General features: G+C 42.5%; 1 protein-coding gene across 26 annotated transcripts in view; it reads left to right on the forward strand.

The window, feature by feature from the left end:
* Positions 1–24103, forward strand: part of ICA1 (islet cell autoantigen 1) — a 142112-nt gene that overhangs the window by 113160 nt on the left and 4849 nt on the right. For all 26 annotated transcript variants that reach the window (XM_082693332.1, XM_082693351.1, XM_082693343.1 and 23 more), the window contains 5 exons: positions 541–638; positions 3616–3668; positions 6821–6883; positions 6995–7027; positions 16364–16633. In XM_082693332.1, the coding sequence (XP_082549458.1) occupies positions 541–638; positions 3616–3668; positions 6821–6883; positions 6995–7027; positions 16364–16633 (517 nt within the window). The remainder of the gene's footprint in view (positions 1–540; positions 639–3615; positions 3669–6820; positions 6884–6994; positions 7028–16363; positions 16634–24103) is intronic.

The raw sequence follows: 24103 nt of genomic DNA on the forward strand, positions 1-24103 counted from the left end.
TTTTTAATCTACATGATTCGGATGCACCTGCTGTGTCCACTCGTGGGAGTTAACTTGTCAGAATCTGTTAAGCCACTATTTTTTTTTTCCTTAAAAAAGGGTGTTGTTTTCTCTTATTTTTTCAGAAGCTGTTTTTAGATTATAAAATCGCAAACAAAATTAAAAATAAAATGAAATTGTCTCATCTTTGGGGGAGAAAAGCTTCTACTCTGTCAGTGTGTGGGCTGTAAGCAGAACAGAATGTTTATCTTGCTACATGTTGAAGATGGAAAATAAAGTTAGCAATAGCCAAAAGGCCTTCTTCTGAATAACTTACCATGAAGCGGAAAGCATAAATCTAGTGGCAAAACAATTCTCCTTTATAGGCTAGTATTTCTTGGACAGGTCTGAGAACATTTAAATTTTCTGTCTACTTGATAGGATCAAGATAACCTCCCCTAACCTTAACTTCAAGGTTTGGTTTCTGGACCACAGGCAATTGAGTTTTTTAAATTGATCTTTTTTTTTTTCCTTTTTTTCTTTTTCATTATCATGATCAAGAGCTTACAAGACCCTATGAAAAAACTGATTGAGAAAGAAGAAAGGAAGAAGATCACCCAGCAGGAAAGTGCAGAGGCCACCGTGGAGGAACCCAGGCAGTAAGTCCCGGCGGCTTCTCTACGCAAAATCTTTATTTCCAGGTCAAGAGCAGCACAGCCCTCACTGACCAGATCTGCTGGGGTCTCAAACACAAGCAAATTGCTTTATTTCTCACTTCTCTGGGTTGATGTATTAAGATGAAGCCCAGGCTTGTCCTGTACATATTCCTGCTTGGCCAGGACTCATCCCAATAGGAGACTGTTTCTGAGATTTTAGAAGGAGCACACTTGTGAGGAGTTGACTGGGACAAGAAAAGGCACACATCTCCAGTACTCTCTGGCTCTCCATCTAGTGGCCTCAGCCTCAGTGTTCTGCTCTCTCAGGCTTCTGGACCCAATCTGGTCTTTTTGTTACCATCATTTATAAAATCCTGTCCCAGATAAGAAATCCCCTGGCTTTTCTCTCATAGAAGGGAATAACCTATGAGATTGCCTCTTGAGATACTGAGTACTAAGGTGTCATCATACAAAAGCGTTGGGTTCTGACATTTTGTTTCCTTACTGTTCAGACCTTCTGTTTTTTCCTCTATGAAGCAGAGAGCAGTTTTGAGTGCAGGAAGTGACTGCTCCATCTCCATTTCTTGCCACTTTTACATACTGAGACAAATTTCTCAACATCTGTGGTGTATGATATGTCCTGACCTCGTTCAGCAAGGAGGTTTCAACATGAATCTTTTCCTATTGAGATATCAGGGCTTGCAGGAATAGGGTTAACTTGAACTGGCTGACCTAGAAAAGCAGACTGCCTTCTTCCCACTTGGGATTCTTTCTCCACACAAAAAAATTTAGATGATAATTGTGTGGTAAAACTGGTTTGTATTTTAACTGTGTTTCTAAAGTTTCAAATATATATTTTGGTCCCACAGAAGTGTTTGCACCCAGTATTAGCCTTTTTAATTTTATTTATTTATTATTTAATTTTTTAGTGGAGGGAGGGGCAGAGAGAAAGTGAGAGAGAGAAAATCTCAAGCAGACTCCCCACTGAGCAGGGAGCTCGATGCATGAGATCCTGAGATCATGACCCAAGCTGAAATCAAGAGACAGATTGAATCTTAACCAACTGAGCCACCCAGGCACCGCAAGCCTTTTTAATTTTAAAGCAAATACTAGAAAACTCCTTTAATATAAAACAAAGACAAGTTTTCACTGTAAGAACAGCTATAGAATATGATCTGAAACTAATGCAATTGACTATTTTGGGGGGAAGCAGTTTAATGTATTCCTGGTATAATAGTAATGCTTATTAGTACCCTTTAGTGAGCACCTACTGTGTATTAAGTACAATGTCAGGTGCTTTATTGTATGTTTTCTCTACTCATTCTCACAATAGCCCTTTGTGTAATCAATGCCAGCATTTCTTCATTGTTTAAATGATGGCAGTGAGGCTCAGAAGAAGTTCAGGGGCTGCCCAAGCCCTGATGCAGTAAGAGGCAGGACCTGGAATGAGTGCTGGTACCTTCCTTTCACCACATGTCTCACTGCAATCAAAATAAAGTATTAACTTTTACTTAAAAAGGAGACACCCAAGATTGTCTTGATTAGTTTTCCTTAATTTCAGGTTTCTTCATTATTTTAGTACTTTATTTTTAAAAGCTCAAAAAGTGGGGCGCCTGGGTGGCTCAGTGGGTTAAGCCACTGCTTTCGGCTCATGTCATGATCTCGGGGTCCTGGGATCAAGTCCCACATGGGGCTCTCTGCTCAGCAGGGGGCCTGCTTCCCTTCCTCTCTCTCTGCCTGCCTCTCTACCTACTTGTGATCTCTCTTTGTCAAATAAATAAATAAAATCTTAAAAAAAAAAAATAAAGTATTAACTTTTACTTAAAAAGGAGACACCCAAGATTGTCTTGATTAGTTTTCCTTAATTTCAGGTTTCTCCATTATTTTAGTACTTTATTTTTAAAAGCTCAAAAAGTGGGGCACCTAGGTGGCTCAGTGGGTTAAGGCCTCTGCCTTCAGCTCAGGTCATGATCCCAAGGTCCTGGGATTGAGCCCCACCATGAGGCTCCCTGCTGAGCAGAGAGCCTGCTTTCCACCCCTTCTCTCTGCCTGCCTCTCTGCATACTTGTGATCTCTGTCTGTCAGATAAATAAATAAAATCTTTTTAAAAAATAAATAATTTAAAAAAAAGCTCAAGAAGTGTAATCCAGTAACTAATTTAAATACAAAATGGAAATTTAACAAGTTGGGTTTTTTTTGTTTTGTTTTGTTTTGTTTTCAAAAACAGTAGGTAAAAGTGCTTTAGAGGGAGGTTCAAAAATACCAGCTGAGTCTCAGGGTGGTGATGTATCTCTGCGTGATATTAACCACTATGTGAGAGTTCAGTAGGAGACAGTCTTCTGGATTTGAGACTGATCCTGCTTTTCAGGCTTAGGTAATTTCAATAACCTCCTGAGGTTTCCTCTCTTATAACAGCAGGAATCAGAATAAACACCCATTTGCCCATCAATTTTTTAACTACGTTTTTAAAAGCAACAACTGTACAGTATCTTTTAGTTATACTACCTGCTCATCTAGATATTTACAGAATATATGACTTATGATGAAATCAAACTCAGTTATTAAGGTGCTACTAACCAACCTTAGGAGAGGAATAAGCCAGCAAATGTATTTCTTCTTAAAAAAATGAATAACATGGGGGTGCCTGGGTGGCTCAGTGGTTAAAGCCTCTGCCTTCAGCTCAGGTCATGATTTTAGGTCCTGGGAAGGAGCCCCGCATTGCGGGGGGGGGGGTGGTCTCTACTCAGCGGGGAGCCTGCTTCCTCCTCTCTCTCTCTCTGCCTGCCTCTCTGACTACTTGTGATCTGTCTGTCAAATAAATAATTAAATAATCTTTAAAAAAATGAATAGCATGTAAATGACTCTGTGTTTATGTGTGTGTGCATGTATTAAAGTGCAGTTATACAGAATATCTGGCTTTATTATAAATACAAAATTTTCAGAACTAGATTACTAAACTCTTTTTTTTTCCAATTTTAAGGTTAATTTCATTAGAGGATGAAAACCAGCACAAGGAGTCTTCTAGTTTTAAGAGTAAGTTTTGATTTTTATTTAGAACTGCTTCTGAAATGCTACTGCTCGGCAACCAATTCGTTTTCTTTTTTGGCAGATTCTTCCTAGGCCTTTCTTCTTTTCCAATTGAAAAAATTCTATATTAATTTGCTTTTTTTCTTTCTTTCTTTCTTTTTTTTTAACCATTTCGGTTTTGAATTTTCAAGTATTAATGATACTGACAATATCGTGTTATTGAGAGAACGTTTTATATTGTGAGCCAGAAAATAGCACCATTAGTCACTTCAGCAGCAGCCTGTCAGAGGAGCATCCAAAATGGAGAATGAACAGAGAGTGATTTCTTTTACAACAGATGATAACACTTCTGCTATTGCCATTACTACTTCTAACTGCCATTTGGGCTGTAAAGATAGTTTTAATAAGATTACATGATCAGATTGGGTGAGTCGGTTTCCAGTGTGTTGTGGGTTGGGGGTTGGTCTTTGTTGAGAACAGATGGGGAGAGCTCAGACAGGGCTCTTGCTGGCGCTTCTTGGGTCTGCTCTGTCATGAGTAACATCAGCTCCCTGGGGTGTGCTGACCCCCCGATGGTCGGGAAGGCGATCAGAACATCAGGAGATGATGCGATGTGCCGTGAAAGGCTTGTCAGCTATTCCTGGCTCCTGCCATGACAGCCAGTTCTTTCACTGGTTGTTCTCGTAATGGAATAGAGGGTCCAGTAAAACATGGTAGGACTCAGGTGATATAATGCTGAGCTTTTCACTGGGACTTGAATCCTCAGGGGTGCAAGGGAAAGCTTTATAGGTAGTGCAGAGAGAACTGAAATTACCCCAACCCTCTGCTCAGCCTGGCCCTCTGGGGGCCATATCCATCTCTGCCTCACTCCACCCTTCCCTTCCAGGAGATAATAGGAGGCAAAGCAGACCCTGGGACTTCCTTTCTCTTCTATTCTTTTCCTCCACACTCTACCTTCCTTCTGTCTTTCTCCCACTTTCCTAACAATTTGCTTCACCTACTTTATTCTTCCACTTTACCGCTTCCTTTGCTTCTCTCTCATCTACCTTTCAAAAGAAAGCAAAAACCTCTCCCCATCTGCCTCTTTAACTTGCCTTCATGTCATCATTTCCTACATGTACACCCTCACTTCCTTACGTATTTGCTCATTTGCTCCATAGATATTGATTTCAAAATTTTGTTTATTTGAGAGAGAGAGAGCACACATGAGTAGGGGGAGGGGCAGAGGGAGAGGGAAAGAGAGAATCTCAGGCAGACCTTCACTGAGCACAAAGCCAATGCAGGGCTTGGTCTCACAAGAGACTATGACCTGAGCCAAAATGGAGAGCCGGACACTTAACCAGCTGAGCCACCCAGAGGCCCCTGTTCCACAGTTATGTGTTGAGTGCTGCCTGTGTGGCAGGCACAGCAGTAGGCTCTGGGCACACAGTAGTACACCAGATGTATTCAGACCCTTCCCATGACAGGGTTCACAGAACAGGAAGGAGGTGGAAATCTAATAATTTTCACAAGTAATTGGGCAACTCTAACTTTGATAAGAGCTGCGAGGGTCCTGGGCATGTGCAGGAGGGAGACCCCACCTGTTTAAGGGGCTCACAGATCTGGCTAAGTCAATTGCTGTTACAGGAGCTATCAAAGTAAAATGAACAGCCTATGAGCCAGGGAGGACCAGGAGAAAGTCAGAAGGACACTGTTCTAGAGCATGAGACAGGGAGCAAGTGGCAGAAGAAGCAGAAAAGGAAGCCAACCTGATGTTGGCCAGCTGAGCTCTCTGAGCTCTCTGAGTGTATTGATCCCCATCTCCAGCCTCACTATCTTTTGGGTGTCGACAGCATGAATTATGTTGTGGGAATCTAGAAGTATTATAGTTTTGAGGGAAAATGTAAACTCCAGTTTATTATATTTGTTTTCTCAAGTTACATGTCAATATAAATCATGTCTTTATATGAAAGAACCAAATTTTTTCTTTCTTTGTGTAGTGTGTTCACTTGTTTGTGGTATTTGCATAATATTTTGAGATTGCAAATGTTGATCACCTTGTTTTAGGTATACATAGAATGGAATCCACCATAATGAAGTGTCATCTGTCTTTTATTTTGTGACCTGCAGAAAGTCTAGCGTACGTGTGTGCAAACCCGAGGTGTTTTTTTTTTTTTTTTTTTTTTTATTCATCTAGGAGAGAGAGAGAACATGAGTAAGGGGGAAGGGGTCAAAGGGAGAGGGAGAAGCAGACTCCCTAATGAGCAGGGAGCCCGACGCAGGGCTAGATCTTAGAACCCCAGGATCATGACCTGTACCAAAGGCAGATACGTAACCGACTCAGCCACCCCAAGCAAACCAAGTTCTAGGACTGTTGTATTGTGTTGTATACACACACACACATACACACACACACGCATATACACAGACACATACTTGATTACTTAGAGTGGTTTTTAGTTTACAGAAAATTGGGCAGAAGGTACAAAGATCTCCTTATATCCCCTATCCCTACATATGCATTATCAACATCCCCTACCAGGGTTAATACATTTCTTATAATCGATGAGCCAACACTGACCTATCATTGCCACTCATAGTTAACATTAGGGTACACTCTTGGTGCTACGTGTTTTATGGGTTTTGACAAATGTATAATGACATGTATTCACCACTAGAGTATTATACAGAATAGTTTCACTGTCATAAAATCCTCTGTGTCGCCTTGTCCATCTCTCCCTTCCTCCAAACACTGAGCAACCACCGATCTTTTTACTGTTAACATAGCTTTGCCTTTTCCAGAATTCTGTATAGTGGGAATTATGCTGTATGTAGCATTTAAAGACTGATGACTTTCACTCAGTGATCTGCCCTTTTTATTTTGGCCAGGCCCCAAATGGCTGAGGTTTGTAGCACCACCAGTAGTCAGTTACTTAAATCACACGTTTGTCCATGAAAGGAGAATTTAGGTCAGTGTCATATAGTTTTCTACCAAACAAATCAAAGATCCGAGGTTGTTAACTCAGAACTCCTTGAGAGCTGACAGCTTGAGCAGAATGTAATCTCAGGACCCCTGCTTCTGTGTGAGGAGCTGTGTGTTTACCTTACACTGCAAGACCATATGAGCACACACCCCCTTCTGAATTGGTGATAACCAAATGCATGTGTTCTATTTACAGCTGAAGATGGAAAAAGCGTTTTATCTACCTTAGACAAAAGCTCTACACATAATGCATGCTCAGGTAATCTAGATTAAGGAAAATGACTCAATTTTAATAAATTTGATAAACTCCTTACCAAACGAAACTGACTCATAATTTTGTTTTCTTTCCCCTCTTCTTTTGGACCTGTAGATGAACTATTAGACATGAAACCTGAGGAAGGTGGTAAGATTTATACATTTCTTTAGGGTTATAATTTAATTTTTAATACTATTTTTATTAGGAAAATGTAATGTTTATATTTTGAATAACTTTGCATTTCCAAGCAAATTGTTTCTAGGTGACTGTCATTTGTCTTTATAAATGACTTTAAATCTGCTCAAGCACAAGTTAGTATATATTTGTTAGTATATATAAGTTAGTATATGATTTGTCATCCTTAGTTTAATTACATAATGTTCAAACTCCTAAGCTAAAAGTTATCACATCAAAAGTCATATACTGTAGTAGAAAAAACATGGTTTGTGGAATCAGACCTGGACTTGACTGTCAGTTCTACTATAAAACTATCTGTATGACCTTAAGTAATTTGCTTCGTGCTTGAACTCCTTCAGCCTCCATTGCTTTCATTACAACATGGAACCAACAGCAACAGTCTTGCTGGGCTGTTGTCAGAATTGGAGATCATGTGTATGGAGGGTCTCTTGTGGCCTCTGACACAAGGACACTCTTGAGATGGGAATTAGTTGAGATAGTAGCACTGGAAACATTGTGCTGCATCTACACTGAGCCTTAGTTAAACAGAGGAAGAGTTTGCCTGGCCAGGGCACCCACCCAAGTTCAACAGACCTAAAATCGCTTAGTAAATAACTCCCCCCGCCCCCAAAAAAAGAGAATCCAGAGGCATGGATCTGGATGAGTCACTCATTGTCTTAAGTGACCCCAGGAATTTGAGTGCATTCAGCCTGGTAGAAACGTTGCTTTCTGTCCTACCAAGTGTTAGCTTCTGATGATTTATCATGAGTCCAAAATACCCCTGACATTCTAAGACAAACTCTAGTGCACCCTCTGTCCTGGGTGGCTGGTTCACAGCCTGCCCTGGTTTTACAGGTTTCTCATAGGACTGGAAATGGGGCAAGATCATCCTGCAGGCCCCAGTTAACTAGGGCAGACAATTTTCTCTACTCAGTTTGAGCTTGATTGGGGTTTAATCTCCAAAGTGTGAGAGGATTAAAGTCTGGCAAACAGAAGGCATTGGTTAAAGTTTTTTCAAAATTGGAAAGGCAGTAGAGTCCCTGCATTAGGTTTCCAGAGTTTAGGATTATCGACTTGAGGGAAGAAACCTGCTTTCCTTACTTATTTCTCACTGCAGGCAATACACTGTATAATATGTCATGAATGTCCCTGTGTATTTTTGTCACAATGACTACTTATTTGTAAACATTGCATTTGCATCAGACTATGAAAGTAAAAAGCAAATAGTTAAAAGCAGACCTTCACTACCTGGCCCCCATTTTCTTTTTTTTCTTTTTCTTTTTCTTTTTTTTTTTAAGATTTTATTTATTTATTTGGCAGACAGAGATCACAAGTAGGCAAAGAAGCAGGCAGAGAGAGAGGAAAGGAAGTAGGCTCCTTGCTGAGCAGAGAGCCCGATGTGGGGCTTCATCCCAGGACTCTGGGATCATGAACCAAGCCGAAGAAGGCAGAGGCTTTAATCCACTGAGCCACCCAGGCACCCCGACCCCCATTTTCATAAAAATGTTTTCCCCTTGGCTATAAGGATCAATTACTTTGATAAATTAAAGGAAAATTTCTTACACGTTGTTGTTCTTTTTTTTTTTGGAGGGGGAAATACTTCAGTCTTGCACAGGTGGGCTACAGAGAATAATATAACACTCAGTAGGGGCCCACCATCTAGTTTTAGCAAATCTCCACATTTAGCTGGTTCTTTGTAATTATATGTATATTTCAACTTGTTTTGGTAGGAAGATTGTTATTTCTCCTTTTGCCAACATCTTGTTTACGTAATTTGTTCTTTGCTTTTATTAACTCCTATTTAATTTTATTATTTTAATAAACATAATTTTTGAATTAGGTATATTCACATTGGTACACGATAATGATAATAGAACTGTAGGCAACAGAAAACTCTGACTCCCATTTCCGCTCTTGGCTCTTCTCTATTCCAGTATTCCCATCCCCATTCTATCCTCCTAGCATTTCTTTATGTACAGCACAAGCAAATATGAGTCTGTATTCTCATGTTTCCCCCTTCTTACAAAATGGGCTCTTGCTTTTGGATTTTGTCTTTTTCAACTTGGGTAGTAAAGGTACAACAAAAACTCCCGTGGTAGCTGTGCATTTCTTTGCAGAATTAAATCAGAAATGCTACTTCCTGTGATACATGCTCACTTTCATAAACTTACTCTAGAGCATGAGCCATGGGTACACTGGAATAAGACTGATACCTTTCCACCTATTTAGAACTTTTATATCTCATTGGTTTATAGTTAACAGTCTCTGTTTCACAGAATAGAGGCTCATACCCTTTTTTTGAGCACTCATGCAATTCTAACAATAGAGAGGTGAATGTATTCTTCTCCAGAATGTTTACTTGTTTTCAGGCAGAAAAGTTGATTTACAGACTGACTCAGTTAAATGCAGTGTGATGTAATCTCGTTTCCCTTTTATCACTGCCAACCCATAAAGCCCTTCTTGAGGCAGGAGCGGTGCTTTGTCACTATCTGACTCTGCTGCATTGGCAACCCCTCGGGCAGCATCAGCTTACAGATTAACGTGACCACAAGTACAGAAATACTCTGTCAGAGCACAGAACTTGCAGCCACTGAAGAAAAGAGCACACGATAATTAGTTGACTTCAAAATGTGCCCTTCAGAAAACTGCCAGAAGGCCCAAATCCTGAATTAAAGCACTGATTATAATATGCAAGACATTAAACAATCAAGAAATAAAAAGAGCTTAATCCAGGGATGGCTGCCTGTATAGGACTTGGGGGCTATAAGCTCTAGCACCCTGCTGCTTGGGGGCCGGTTCATTCCCACTGGTAATTCTGTTAGACAAGTAATGGCCAAGCTGTGGCACAATGTTATCAAAAAGCAAACTGCTTATAACAAGAAGACAATTCTCCAGAGCTGTTGCTCAGAAAATCACTCTGATTCAGTGTCATAATGAAATGTGTTTTCTCCTACTAAATAGGAGAATATAATAGAAAGCCAATATTTGGCCAGTTGATAAAAATTTTTAAGTAAAAAAACAACAACAACAAAAAACTGAGTGACATTTTCCAATAACTTGAAAGTGGCCCTAAAATTGCCTTGTGACCACATGTGACAATCCCAACCTCAACTCATGAATTAGTTGTAACATCTAGAAGTTTTTGTGTTCTTCAAAGTTGGGCTAGCAGAAAGGTAACTGAACCAAAAGCAGTGGTATGAAGCAGAGAGTGCTAGATGAACTTAGCACACCTAAATCTCATTACTTGGATTTATCCAAAAGATCCTTTTCCTAGGACAAGGTTAACTGAAATTTTTAAGAAGTGTACGTGTACACATTACAATTAAAATGTATTATCTTCTGCCATTTCTTTGGTTACTACTTTCAAACTTGTGATTCTAAATTCTGGTCAATAATCAGAACAACAAAGAAGGTCATTCAAAAGCTCACTTAAGTCTGGGAGCAGATCTTTAGCCCTTAATAGTAATATAAACTTATGTCCCCATGCCTCATTTCCCAAGATGTTCAGGACTATCTCTCGCTGTTCTCCGTACAGAGCCGACTAGGAATCTCATTGCTTCCTCACATGTAGTGAGGCAAAGACTAAGCTTGTCATCTTTTCTCATCAACTTTCCCTTCTCCCTGTCTCTCTCAGCATTGGAGGATGAAATCCTGGTTTGGGTCCTTTCATAAAATAATGGTGCACTTTTAAAACCAAACACTCTACTGTTCTTACTTGATCACCATGGGATATTGATATGGATTTACTCCTGCCTCAGGTGTCAAGTTTCTCAGTAAATTGCTTACTTATTAAGGTCCTATGTTGAAATGGAGTACCAGGGCTGGGGATCATCAAGAAATATTTTTTTAATGTCTCCTCGGGGTCTAGCACTGTTGGGATTTTTGTTTTCATTTTTTTGGAGGGTGTGTGTTTGTGTGTATCCCAGAGAGTGGGTAGAGATGGATTTCCCCCATCTGTTATTATTATTAGCTGTATTTTTTTTTTCACCAAAAGGGATTTTTTAGAAGTAGTATTCTTGGATTCCACACCAGTACAATTTGTTACCAGAGCCTTTTATAAGGATGAATACTTTTCTCATTAGACACTTTTGTACGGTGGTTTCCCACCTCATCTTTCTCCCCTATACTCTCTGTTGGGAGGTGTGAGGGCTGTGTTGGTTCTTGGGGTTTTTCATGTGTATTGCAAGTGTGCAGCCTTTACATTAGTCATAATGCTGAGAGAGGGGACCAGGGAGAAAAACCAAAGAAACAGAGTCTTCCTGTTTCACACACAGATGAAGGTAACTTATGTGACATTTATCTCATTGTTTTCCTGTGCTCTCATTTTTGGTCTATGTAGCTGTGTTTCCATCTTCTGTGTTCCTAATTCATGCTGAGGTCATGAAACTCTGTATGATTTCAAAACTATAACCTGAGTGGGCTGTCACCAGTTCCCCACATTTACTTTCTGTCACCCACCCGCTGTCTGAACTAAAGAGAGCTTTCTCTGTATGTCCGTTTTCACTCTGAAAACTCACGAGGTCAGAATCAGTTAGAGTGCATTGGCTCAGAATCCATTTTCCTGGGGAATATTTTCCCAGGGGCATAGGATTTTTATTTTTGAACCCTTGTGCAGTGGGAGGCAAACATGCCGAGCGGGTCTGCCATCTCAGCCATTCTGCCATGCTGCCTGCAGCCAAGAGCTTTGCGTGGCTGGCACTGGAGCCTTCTGACCTTAGAAATCCTCAAAACTTTACGAAAGTTTGAATATTCACTTATACATGACATCTTTCACAGGCTCTGCGCATCTTTAGCTGCACTGAAAAAACATCTTGACCTATGAGCCAGGGGTCCCCAGCCAAGTAATATGTAACTAATAAATTATATGACCTTGGGCAGGCCATCTAGCTTGGGTGTCTTTTTCCTCATTGGCAAAGTGACTTACAGGTGGTAATTTCCAAGATCCCTTTCAGTTAAATATGATTCTTCTCTCTAGGCATGTCACTGGGAGAAAACAGCAGGTTCCCAGACAGGAAGGCAGGAAAGTGTGATTGAGAAAATGGCAGATGTGGTGGGTTTTTGCCGAATCGTAGGCTTCCCTGAAGGAGTTGCTAGCAGGGCTGCGTTAGAGCTGGACTGCAGAGGTCCTGAATACCACTGTAAGGAGTGTTAGAGAGGGAGCCTTTGAAGGTTTTTGAGTAAGAAGTAATAAACTCACAGCTAAACTGTGAGGGGGTGCTTTTTATGGAACGCCAGTAGGCTTGCCAGTGGGCAAACCCCAAAGGACCTTCAAGTCAGGAGTTTGTCATCAGAGTTCAAAAAAACATGGAATTGGAGACGGAGATTGGAGAATCTTCCAGGTGAGACTGGAAACATGAGAATAGGTAAAATATTCTGTAGATAATGTAGGAAAGGGAGATACGGTTTAGGAGGAAACTTCAGGGTAACTAGAGTAGGAAGAGGCAGCAGGGACAGTTTTGTCAAGGAGATGGAAGGACATCCAAAAGAGCCATTTCATGGAGACCCCAGGAGATGACAGCATTTCCAGAGTGGGCAACAGGGCAAAGTGCCACAGGGGCTGAGGGCAGAGAAAGGGGGATTGGAATCGGCCACGAAGATCTCACTGGTAACCCTCAGGAGAGCCGCGTAAGTATGGAGCAGGGGCAGGAGCTTGACGACAGGCTGCTGAAACAAGAATGGTTGACAAAACAGTGTGTGGCTATAGAAGGAAAATCAACCAGAGGGGCAATGTTGGGGGTGGGATAGGGTGCCAGAGGAGACAGGAATCACAAGATGGGATGTGCACACATCTTCTGAGGTCAGAAGAGGAAGCCTTGAAAGAGAGAGACTACAGACGCTGGAGCTGAATCCCGGTGGGAGCAAAGCAGGCTCCCAGCAGGAGGGGAGAGTGTAGAATGGACTATGTTAAAAAGAAGGAAGGAATGCATGAAGGTTCAGGGTCATAGAGCTGAAGGCTGGGAGGTGAGAACTGGAGTTTGTGTTGGCCTCTGTTTCTGTAATAACGTCAGGAGTTGTGTTACCTGATAGGAGCGTGAACATGGAGACTCAGGAGCCTGTGAGAGCAAGAAGGGGACTTGGAGTCGTATCTGTGGGTTTAGCACCTGAGAGCTCCAGGAACTCTGGTTCACCCTTGAAAGATGGGGCACTGTAACCCAGGAGCAATACTTGCTCAGCTCCCTGGGGAGAAGCCCTGACTCCACCTGTGCTGCCCTTCCTGGGGCTTCACTCAAAGAGCTTATTCTCTCTCTGTGTGTCTCGTTTTCTCACAGTGAGTTGAATTATTCCCAAAGAAAATGATAGCTTGATTCTTATGAGCCAACTGACTAGTATTATTTTTCAAGTCTTGACATGTCTGGTTACAGACCTAAGCCTGTCCTTTTCTACTTGTAATTAAATTTTTCTTACAAGTTATGTATAGTAATTTCAAGCATCTTAATTATCAGGGCAATAATTGGGCATCCCTATTTTCTGGTTCAAGTCAGTGCCAGTTTCAGTGCTTTTAGGGAAGTGATAAGTTCTCTTAGAAAGAATGTCCACTGTGTAGCCCACTTGAACAGTTAAATAACCAGGACACGGATAGGCCAAATTCAGTGGTCAACCTCCAACTAAATATTAGGAACTAGCTCTGGACAGTATCATCCTCACCAAGGGTCCTTTTCTCATTTCTACCAGTAAAGTTGAGTTTGACAGGATACGATATTAATCAGGAATCTTTTGGTTGGAAGTAATAGAAACCCTTCTCTAAGTAGTTGAGCTTTCAAATTAAAAAGAAAAGCTCATATTGGGAATTGGTCCCTGAAACTCCAGACATAGAGTGAGGAATTGTCTTCAAGCGAGGCTGGTCTGGGGCTTACACAGTGCTGTCAAGATTCTCTTTCCAACTCTTGGTGCTGGTTTGCCCTATGTTTGGCTCCCCAGGAGCCTCAAAACTGCATCTTTAGATCTTGGAATCTGAATGAGAGACCCTCCTCATTCCACCTTCCATATACCAAACTCTGGGAAGCCTCTGGCGTGGGCCCATCCCTGAGCCAGTCACCATGGCCTGAGAAATGGGGCATGCTGGCCAGCCTAGGTGAGGGGTTTTGGGGCACCATACATGGTGTCTCACCAGGATCCTGTGGAGGTGTTTCCCTAAAGGGAAAAGTGAGGAGGAGGAAGAAAGGGATGCTAAGTTAACGAAACCCATAGAAGTCCACTCAATACCCTCTCACACGACCTAAACAGTAAAAACAAAGAGCTTTTGCAGTTTCTGGTTGTTTTTGGAAAGCTCAAAGTTTATTACTTATAGTTGCTGATGTTAGTCTTGATCTTCCCTGGACTGACATCTTGATGAAAGCAGGGAAACCTCTCCCAGGGTTTGACTGAGCATAGGGATGTGAAGTGACTTCAGGAAGTGCTCATCTAAAGTCATCCCTTCCTCTAGAGTCTACTCTTTGATTGGAATTGGTGCCAATAAAACAGGTTTGATTCAGCAATCATCTGGTTTCAGTCAGGCCAGAAAGTAAACCATGAGAAAAGGTTTGGGTATTCCAGTCCCAACGGAAAACAGAAAGTATGGAGATTTGTGAAGTTAGTATGTATAAAGGGAGTGACACTGGGAGAGGTTCAGAGAGGGAAGGAGGGGGTTGCATAGCCAGTTGCATGTTGAGGGACATAGCCAAGCTTCCTGCCTGCATTCACATACACAGGCTGTCCTTCTGCCCACCTGCCTTTCCACCATTCACAAGCCAGGGTGGGTCCTGGCTGCCTACCTTCCTACTGCAGAGCTGTCTCACAGCCTGTTTACGAAAATGCCATTTCCCTCATCTACTCACCACCCCACCTTACAGCCTATGTTTCAGTGCAAATTTCTCTGATAACAGAAACAATAAGAATACTTAAATTATACTGTTGTCCAATGAAGGTGATATTTTGCTGCTATTTTTAAACCATCGTGATAGGAGAGTGTCTGGACTCCTCCCTTCCTGGATATATAGCTAGTCTGCCTAACACATCAAAAATCCTCTCTATCGGAACACCATTGTATTAAGTGTGGTTGAAAATAGATTCAGTAAAGCTAACAGATAAGCTGTATTCCTTTAAAAAAAAAAAAAAGCTGTCACTTACTAATTACCTCATATATTTGAGGAAAACTTGTTAATTTTCACTTAATATGACAGTATCAGAATTGCAATGTAGCACAGAAAAATATAAATCATGATTATTCCTTCTCTTTGTGACTTCCGGCAATGTTTGCAGTTTCCCTGCGGCAATTAGATACTACAGCAAAACCACAGTTAATAAGACCATCCGTCCCTAGTGTTCAAAACAGATGGAAAACCCAGCAAAAAGTACTGTAGTTTTTCTGGTTAGCGATGCCCCCATTCTACTTGCATGCCCTGTTCAGTATTTTGTCAGTGTTCATATTGTAAGAATGGATCTCTTCTTTAAAGTCTCCCTCGTGGATAAGCAATGAGATTTTAAGGTGTATTTCTTTTGGTCTTCCTGACAATGCTTTAAGGTGGGTGTTATTCATATTATAATTTACAGGTGAAAAAACAGAGGCCCAGAAGAGCTAAGGGTCTTGCTGTAGTCACACAGCAAGAATGGTCTCAGGCCTTTCCCCCTGGTCTTGAACTTATCCCAGAGCTGTGTCTCTGGCAGATCCAATGTTTGCCCTGTTTTCCTGTCATTCGTTCACTGCTGCCCTCAAGCACACCAGACCTACCTTTCCTTTGCATTGGCAAGGACTTGTGGTTGGGTTACAGTCAGTTACAGCATAGGAGAAGGAAGCCAGCGTCCTTCTTTGGTTATCGATGGATGTCCTGACATCCTCCACTCCTGCCCAGCGTGTGGCAAAGGTCCTCACGCCATCCTGGATGATAGGGCAGGCGCCCACATGGTGTGTTGGCTGTGGATTTAGGGCTTATTGTGTGAGAAGCTATGCAAACAAGGAACTAAAATCTCTCACATGCCTTCAATCCTGGCTTTTCTTCCTGTTTGAGAAATGTTTTGGTGATAAATTTACTTTTACATTAAGAAAAAAACAAAAACCCTCGAGTTTTGGTGGAAACTGTTTCAGTACAGTTCTAATGGTGCTCAGAAACAGAACTTGCTTTGGAGGAATGGAAATGAGGGACCATGGGACTAGAAATTGAATTCCAAAATTTCTTAAGAGAAGCTATAATGAGAATAATTTATAGCTTGATAAACTTGTTCTTAAATCTAGCCATCACCCAGTCTGTCCCATCCAGCCCTCAAGGAATTTACTCCCAAGGGCTTTGGCTCTGGGTGGTGAGGTCTTTTGTGCTCTGTTACTTTGATCAGCTTGCCTGGGCCCAATGGCAGGGACCCCAGAACCTGACGGTGCTGACAAAGATGACCTGCTGCTGTTGAATGAGATCTTCAATGCTTCCTCCCTGGACGAGGGTGAGTTCAGCAAGGAGTGGGCTGCTGTGTTTGGAGACGACCGGCTGAAGGAGCCAGTGCCCACTGTGGCCCCAGGAGAGCCAGACCCCCGACCCCAGACGGGCTCAGGATTCCTTCCTTCGCAGCTTTTAGACCAAAACATGAAAGACTTACAGGCCTCACTACAAGGTATGTACCATGGGGATTGAAATAGGGTGGTTTTTTTTTATTGTTGTTGTTGTTGGGTTTTTTTGGTGTTCATTATTTTTAATTCAAAGGTCTCTTTCTTCCTTCTTTGTCTTTTTTTTTTTTAATGTTTTCTGATTTTTATTTCATATCTAGTGTCTTTTTGTTGCTGTTTTTTCATCTTTGTATTTTTCTTTTATATCTAGTGACGTTTTAGTTGAAATCTCAGAATCATATTCCACCTTTAAAATGTAGGTATTAAAATATAGGGTTTAAGATCTCTTCCTTCTCATCATTTTCTCCTCATGTTCACATTTTTTTTTTAAATAAAAGGTTAGAGAGGTGGCCCTCATTCTTACTGTCTTGCTCTGAATGTCGACTTCTGCCCTGCATACCTCAGAGAATTAGATTGGCTTCACAGTCATGACCTTATTGGCTTGGCCATTCCTATCTGGACAGTTCTCCACATTGCTGTAGTCATGCCATCTTTCTGGGTGCCAAGTAACATCCCATTGGGCTTCTTAACTCTTCTCACATTGAATTTTATCTTACTTCTTTGCTGTCTGTCCTTCCTGGTCCACCCCTGCCCTGAGGATGCTCTCAGCTGAGCTGTTCCTGTTGTGTCTGAAACACATGGCCCAACAGCCCCCATGCTTGTTGGTCACCGCAGAAATAACAGTTGCCACATCGATCCTCTATGGCCAGCAACACTGGTCAGGGTGAAAGGCATCCTGGCTGAGAACTGCCGGCCCGGGGAACACATTGATTTAGAGTGCAGAACTCAAACTCAGATTAAAATAGAAATTTTGAGTTTCTAAACAGACCTTGGGAAGAAACAATTTTCTAGTATTTCAACACTTTTTTTTTCCTTCTTTCATGTCACCTTAATTGTAAGACAGGCATCACTATTAGGAAATTCTGAAATTGTTCTGGTTTTTCCATGAATTTAGGCTATCTCTTTAATAAGTGTTTATCTGGCACTTAAAGCTGAGAACAAACAGCAGAGCTGGAATGATTAAGTAATTATGAGCTATTAAAAAAAAACCTCAGGTCTTTGGAGATGAGATCATGGACACAGCAAGAGTTGGTGGGCAAGACCAAAAAAAAAAAAAAAAAAAAATCCCTCTTTTTTTTTTTTTTTAAATAAAATACACCATTCCTTTTATTGTCTTCCATGAGTCCCGTTTTGTAATCATATCATTTATTTAGAGTTAGAGATAGGAGGGATAAATGGAGTCCAAAAATACTTCACCCCGAGTCTCACCCCTGGGTTTCGCCATCTCTCCCACGGAGCTCCAGAGGAGCCATGCTACCAGTGACTGGAGTTCCACCAGTTCCACCCCCCACCCACCTGTGGTGGAGGTGCTGACAAGCCGTGGGAGAGTTGGAAGCCCAGAGCCAGGATCCACTGCTCAGATCTTGGGGCTGCTGGAGACTCTCCAGCTGTGCAACAGGATGAACCCCACTCATACCCCCAGCTATGAAGACCCACAGGAATGGTGGTGGCAGTGCTCCCCCTTAGCTGGGGTGGCTGAGCGTCACTCACTTGTGGGTGGCCCCCACTGACAGCGGAGAAGTCAGAGCTCCACGCCCTCTTCCTGAGGAGGTGGTGAGATCTCAGCTCAGGGCCCATGTTATCAGAGGTCCCTGAGAGTTACGACAGGAGCCGTGGCAGTGGACTTCACCATTTAACCTTGTCCCAGATCCAAGGAAACAGCACTGGAGTATGCTTGGGGCTAAGGAAGGAGGTGTTCTGATGGTGAGAAATATAAGCTGGCTGTAGAAAGAGGCATTCTGGTACTGGTAGACCAAGGGAGGCCATTTGTTTCTCCTTGATTCAGCAGAGATTTATCAGGTCCTTCTGGGACCCAGGCACTGGAGCATCATCTGAGAATGTAACAGAAAAGGCTTCTGCCTTCCTGGAACTCCCGTTCTAATGAAGAGGAGGTAATGAGCAATACACGTTGTAAAGAAAAATCACAGACGAGGCTAGAGATTGATCGGTATTATGGAGAAAAGGAAAAATAGTACCAGGAGATAATGTTGGGCGGATGGCAAGGCAGGTCAGGATGTAGAACTAAATAGGATTCTTACTGAGAAGATGAGATCTGAGCTGACTTGCAGGAGGTGAGAGAATTGGCCTTGGGGAGATGGGGACAGAGGGAACACAATCTTCATCGTGCCTAGTGTGGTCAAGGGTCTGCAGGAAGAGCTCTGTGCCTGGAGTGAGGCAGGGAGGCAGAGGCTTGGCCATACAGGGCCTCCTGGCCTTTGGAAGAACCTGGGCCTTTTGAGGGGCCCAAGCAAAATTGGGAACCATCACAGTGTCTTGGACTGCCAATGGACATGATCTGATTTACCACTTAAAAGGATTATCCTGGCTGCTAAAAGTTTCCTTTTTTCTGCTGGTATTCTATGAAGACCAGTGTTAAAGGAGTTCTTTTATATCCTCTGATTATCCTGTTTCCTTTGCATACCAACAGCCACAAATTGAACGTCTATAAAACTCAAAATGACAGGGAAAAATAAAAAAGTGGAACCTAAATGTTTGAAAGAGGAAGCCCATTTAGCTTCTGCCACACCTATGGATTCCCAACAGGTGATCCACAGTTCCAGCCCTGATGCTGCCCTGATGACAGGGAACCTTCGGAACAGGTGTGGTATAAATAAAGAATGGGCACCCTGCTTCAATGACCGATCATGTTACCCAGTTACAACCACGTTCTGTGTTTTTGCCAGGACTTTCCCCTCCCACCTAAAAAAGAAGAAAAGATGAGTATTGGCTCTAGACTTTTTTTATTACTTCCATGGTCTAGATAAAGTCCATCTATATACATGAATTGCAAAAGCATCTAAATGTTAACCTTCTGACACCTTGTATTGAAACTGCTTCCCCTGATTATCCAGATCATCTCAAAACCCAACTTAAATAAACAATGGAAACAAATAAGTATTCAAACAGCATGGAGTAGAAAGGCTCACTGGCATGTTGGTTTAGTGGAACAAGCAGTGGCAGAGAGTTAACTTATCTAATCCTCACCACACCCTTCCCAGGCAGGAACTTTCATCATTTCCTTTTTAGGGCCCGGGAAACTGAGGAACAGAGGAGCTAGGTAATTTGCCTGAAATCATACATCTGGTAGGAGGCAGACTGTGAACCTGAGCCATGTGACTCTGAAATCACCATTCTATGCAGTTGCCTCTCTGTACCAAGTCTCTGATGGTAAACGTGTTTCCTCAGTGGGTTCCTTCAGGCCTCTCCTTGGATGCTCCCAGAGAAGCAGGACTTATGCTTAGATTAGCCTGGCCCTGGGTGTCCTGGACACACACAGAGACCAAGACAAGTGGTTGCCATGGAGGAGGAATGTGGATGTGGGGAGGCAGGGTCCCTGTGGACCACAAAAATTGGATGATGTTCCAGAATAGAATATTTGAAATCAAGATGATCTATAGAATCTTTGTCTGTGCTAGCAGCCGCCCACACCTTCCCTGTAGTGCATTCCTGCTCAGTCTCATCTACCATTGTCCTAGTTCTCTGTGAGGTCCAGGTGGGGCTGCATCTTCAAGGTCAGAGTGTCAAGAGAACTGAGGGGAACCCCCCCCCCCAGGCTCCAGCTACAGCAACCTCTGCTCTTCCACAGGCTGCATTTCCCTCCCCTTACCCCCTCCTCACTCCACCTTCACCTCGTCTATCTCCTCTCTTCTTTATCTCCCCATTTTTCTTCTGCTGCCCTCCCTCCTTTCTTGGTCCATTCTCCTCCCTCTACTCCCCTGTGTCTGGGAGAATAGAATGGAAGGGGAGATTTAGAAACATAACAATTATATTTTCCTCTCCCCGCCCCCACCCCAACTTCAGGTTCTAGGAGAACAAAACAAAGTAACTTACATTTAGGATCAAGTGGGGCTGGACATTTAAAAGAGGAATTGATTTTATGTAGGATCTCTAAGAGTTTCTGAAATTACCAGCGTGATAAGGGCTGGGGTTTCCTGTGTCATACAGCGATGAGAAAATTGTACCTTCCGGAGGCCTCTTAATGTGACTAGAAAGAGAGCTGACCAGAGGGGTTGCCCAAGGTGGAGATAAGGTAAGGCTGATAAGTCTCATTTGAGATTCTTCTCCATTCTCCACCAATACCCCAAATTTAATTTAGAAATAGACGCTGATACTGAAAAGACTACCATCTGCTCAAAATAAATGCACCAGGACATCTTTTAATTTAGGATTCTGCAAACCAAAGTTAGGAGTCTTGTTCCACATTCTCACAAACATACAGCCCTGTGTTCCTTATGGCTATTCTTTTGTTTTACACCATGCCTAGGTGCTATTACCATCTGGGTGGGTTTCTATTTAAAGCTAATCTAATGTCAAGCTTTGCATTATCTCAAATTCACCTTTCCTTAAACTAAGCTCACCTCTTGCCATTCCTGGCTTAACCTGGTTCCAGATAACTGATATTCCTGGGACTCAGACGATGAGAAGGAGAAGACTGCAGGGGGTAGTTAGAGTTTGAACATGGGGTAGGCCCTCTCAGCATGAGCCAGCAGTTTTGTTCCATTAGAGAAGCGGCTTGTGGAGGAGCATCTGCAGGTCTTGGCTATGTGCAGAATTTAAGTGCCTCCATTAATCCATGGAAGGAGAGTTGATGACCATCTATCTACTCCACCCTCATTTTATAGGTGAGGAAGTCAGGAAATCCTAGAGAGGTCTTGCGACTTGCCAGGTTGTTGCCATTTTATATCCACCATTTGCATAAGTTCTAAACTCCTCAGCTTGGCTTACAAGGTCCTTTATAACCTGACCCCAGTCCCATTGCTGCCTACACTTCCTACACCTATACTCAGCACAACTTAATAACCTTGTTTTGCCCGAGACCCACGTATTCTGTCAGTAAGCTGGACTCTAGCCATATCGAACTTGAATGTGTCTGGCACATGCTCTCTCTCCTCCTCAGAGCATGTCTCCCACCTCACACCCATGATGCTTGCTTTCCCTGGTTAAGTTCTCATCCCTCAGGTTCTCAGCTTCAATGTCATTTCATCCAGGGAGCCTTCCTTGACTCCCTCTCCCCACTACCCCCGCCAGCAGTCTGAGGAAGGTGTTTCTGCCTCCATTCCCTTTACAGCCAGTACTTACTCATTGCTTTTCTCTCACATCATTGCAAGATTGGTGTCATTTTCTGTCTCTTGCTTTGGGTTGTCATGGGCCAGGCCCATGTTTGTGTTGCTCACTAGCATATTTCCAGGCTGAGGGCCTGGAATAGATGTTTTAAGAAATATATATATAGATAGATATATAGATAGATAGATAGATATAGATATAGATATATAGATATATATAGATATAGATATATATAGATATATAGATGGGTGACAAGAAGAGAGAGCAAGAGCAATAGACACTGAATCACTAGATGAAAAGAAAGCAATCCTAAACTAATCTCAGGGGGTTGCTCCTCATGTCTGCTGAGCTGTACTAAACTTCAGATTCAGCTTGGATTTATTGGTGGCCTGCTCTCCAGCCTCTGTGCTCCCTGGTTTCACCTAGTAGATCCCATTTTATTCATACAACAACCTAATGAGGCAGAAACTTGTATCCACCCTTTGCAGATATGGAAACTGGGGGCCAGAAGGGGAAAATGTGGATGGCAGGGTGGTGCTTGGCTACCAGGACTGTGGTGTTCCCACTTTCCCCTTCACTGCCCACCCCACCTCAGTTCCCCCGAGGCTGGGTGATCATCAACCCAGCCCAGGCTTTTGCTCTCCCAGCTAGTGAAATTACCTTCATGGTAAAGTGCTCCTCTGGATGGTGTTTTCTTGGCTTCACTTGCTGCTCTAGCAGGCCAGTGTTATTTCTGGCCGATTTATATTTTCCCTTATGTAAGTAAAGGGGGCGGGATTGCTCCAATAAAATTTCATATGTGTTTCCTGCAAATGGATCATACAGTTGACATATCAAAGCATCTGTGAGCTAGGATCATCATTTTGTTCACAGAGCTCTCCATGCTGGCTCTGCAGCCCTCACCCTTCACCACCCTCTCCTGACACAAGGACTCTAAGATGGGGAGACATCTTCCTAGCCACACCTTCATGTCAAAAAACGCCTCAGCCAACTAACACCAACTAGAGAACAGTTGATGGCAATTACAGGAATATTAGCTACACTAAGTTCTCTTTAAATAGCATTTTTTCCTGACAGAAGCCAAGACATTTGAAATCTGGCTTGGCATTCCATCCATAATTACTCTCGTTGCACGCCTCCCCCAAATAATTCTCAAAGTGATCTGAGTGAGTGTGACATGGCAGCTGAGCTTGGTGTTTTCTTTTCTTTCTTTTTCTCTTAGCTGGTGTCCCAGCCATACCATGTTCTCCCCTCATGCACATACGCTGTTAGACTTAACCCTTAATAGCTGTTCTGAGGAAACAATGTGATTTGGCAAACTCACTGTGGTTTCTGACTTTTACTACGGGGCAAAGGAATAATGATCAATTCCCATGTCTTTGTGAAAATTCTGAGGGATGCTGTCCCCATCATCTTAGTTCCCAATGAGGGCATGTCTTCAGACTCTTTCTTCATGTCCTTTGCTGTAGAGAAGCCCTCAAATCTGTAGATTCTAGATGTTGCTTCTATGGTTTATGAGTGTTTAGGCAAGCAGTTAAATTAAATCATCTGTAGTTAACAAATGAATCCAATTAGAAGCCATTTATTGTTTTTATAAAGGAATATGCCGTTATAATCCTTGAAGTGATGGGCTTGAAATGTGATTTATATTTCTGGTACTTTTAAAATATGGCTTGATTACAGACAGTTTATTTATTTATAACCTTTCGGGAACATGCCCATTACGTCAAGTGAGGGAAGCTCCATTTTGACACGCGGATTTATTTCTGCTTATGTTAGGAATGTGTTCCATTTTCTACTACAAAAAATACAATGCTTTGAACCTGCCTTGCTTTTCGAACGTTCTCTGCAACCATTTAAAAAAAAATGAATGTTGTGCATATTTTTGAAGTGGGAAGAATTATCTCGTTGAGTTCCCACTGTATCAAATAGCATCCAGAGACCAGGGAGGGGTTGACTTCTGTACCTGTCATTTGGCTTTGCTCTGAGTCAGTTGAGGTTCTCTCTGGAAGGGTGGGCCTCCTTGAACTCAGAGAGCTTCATGGGTGGGACTGAAGAGTTTAAAACCTCAGGAGATGAGGAGGTGGGTTTTTGAAACCAACCCCTCTGTTTCCTAAGAGGTCCTCTGTCTTTGGCTCTGGTCTCAGCCAAGATGACCTGATCCTGATGGACATGGTGACTTTTGCAGCCTCCTTGGAGGCCACCTATGACAGTGCTTCTCAAACTTGCACATGCATAGCAGTCACTGGGGGGTTGTTGAAACAGTTTCCTGAGCTTGCCCCCTAGGAATTCTGATTCACTGGGTCAGAGTTGGCCCTGGGAACTTGCATTTCTAACCAGCTCACAGGTGGTGC

This window comes from Mustela nivalis (genome assembly GCF_964662115.1).
Source record: "Mustela nivalis genome assembly, chromosome: 12".
Lineage (NCBI taxonomy): Eukaryota > Metazoa > Chordata > Mammalia > Carnivora > Mustelidae > Mustela > Mustela nivalis.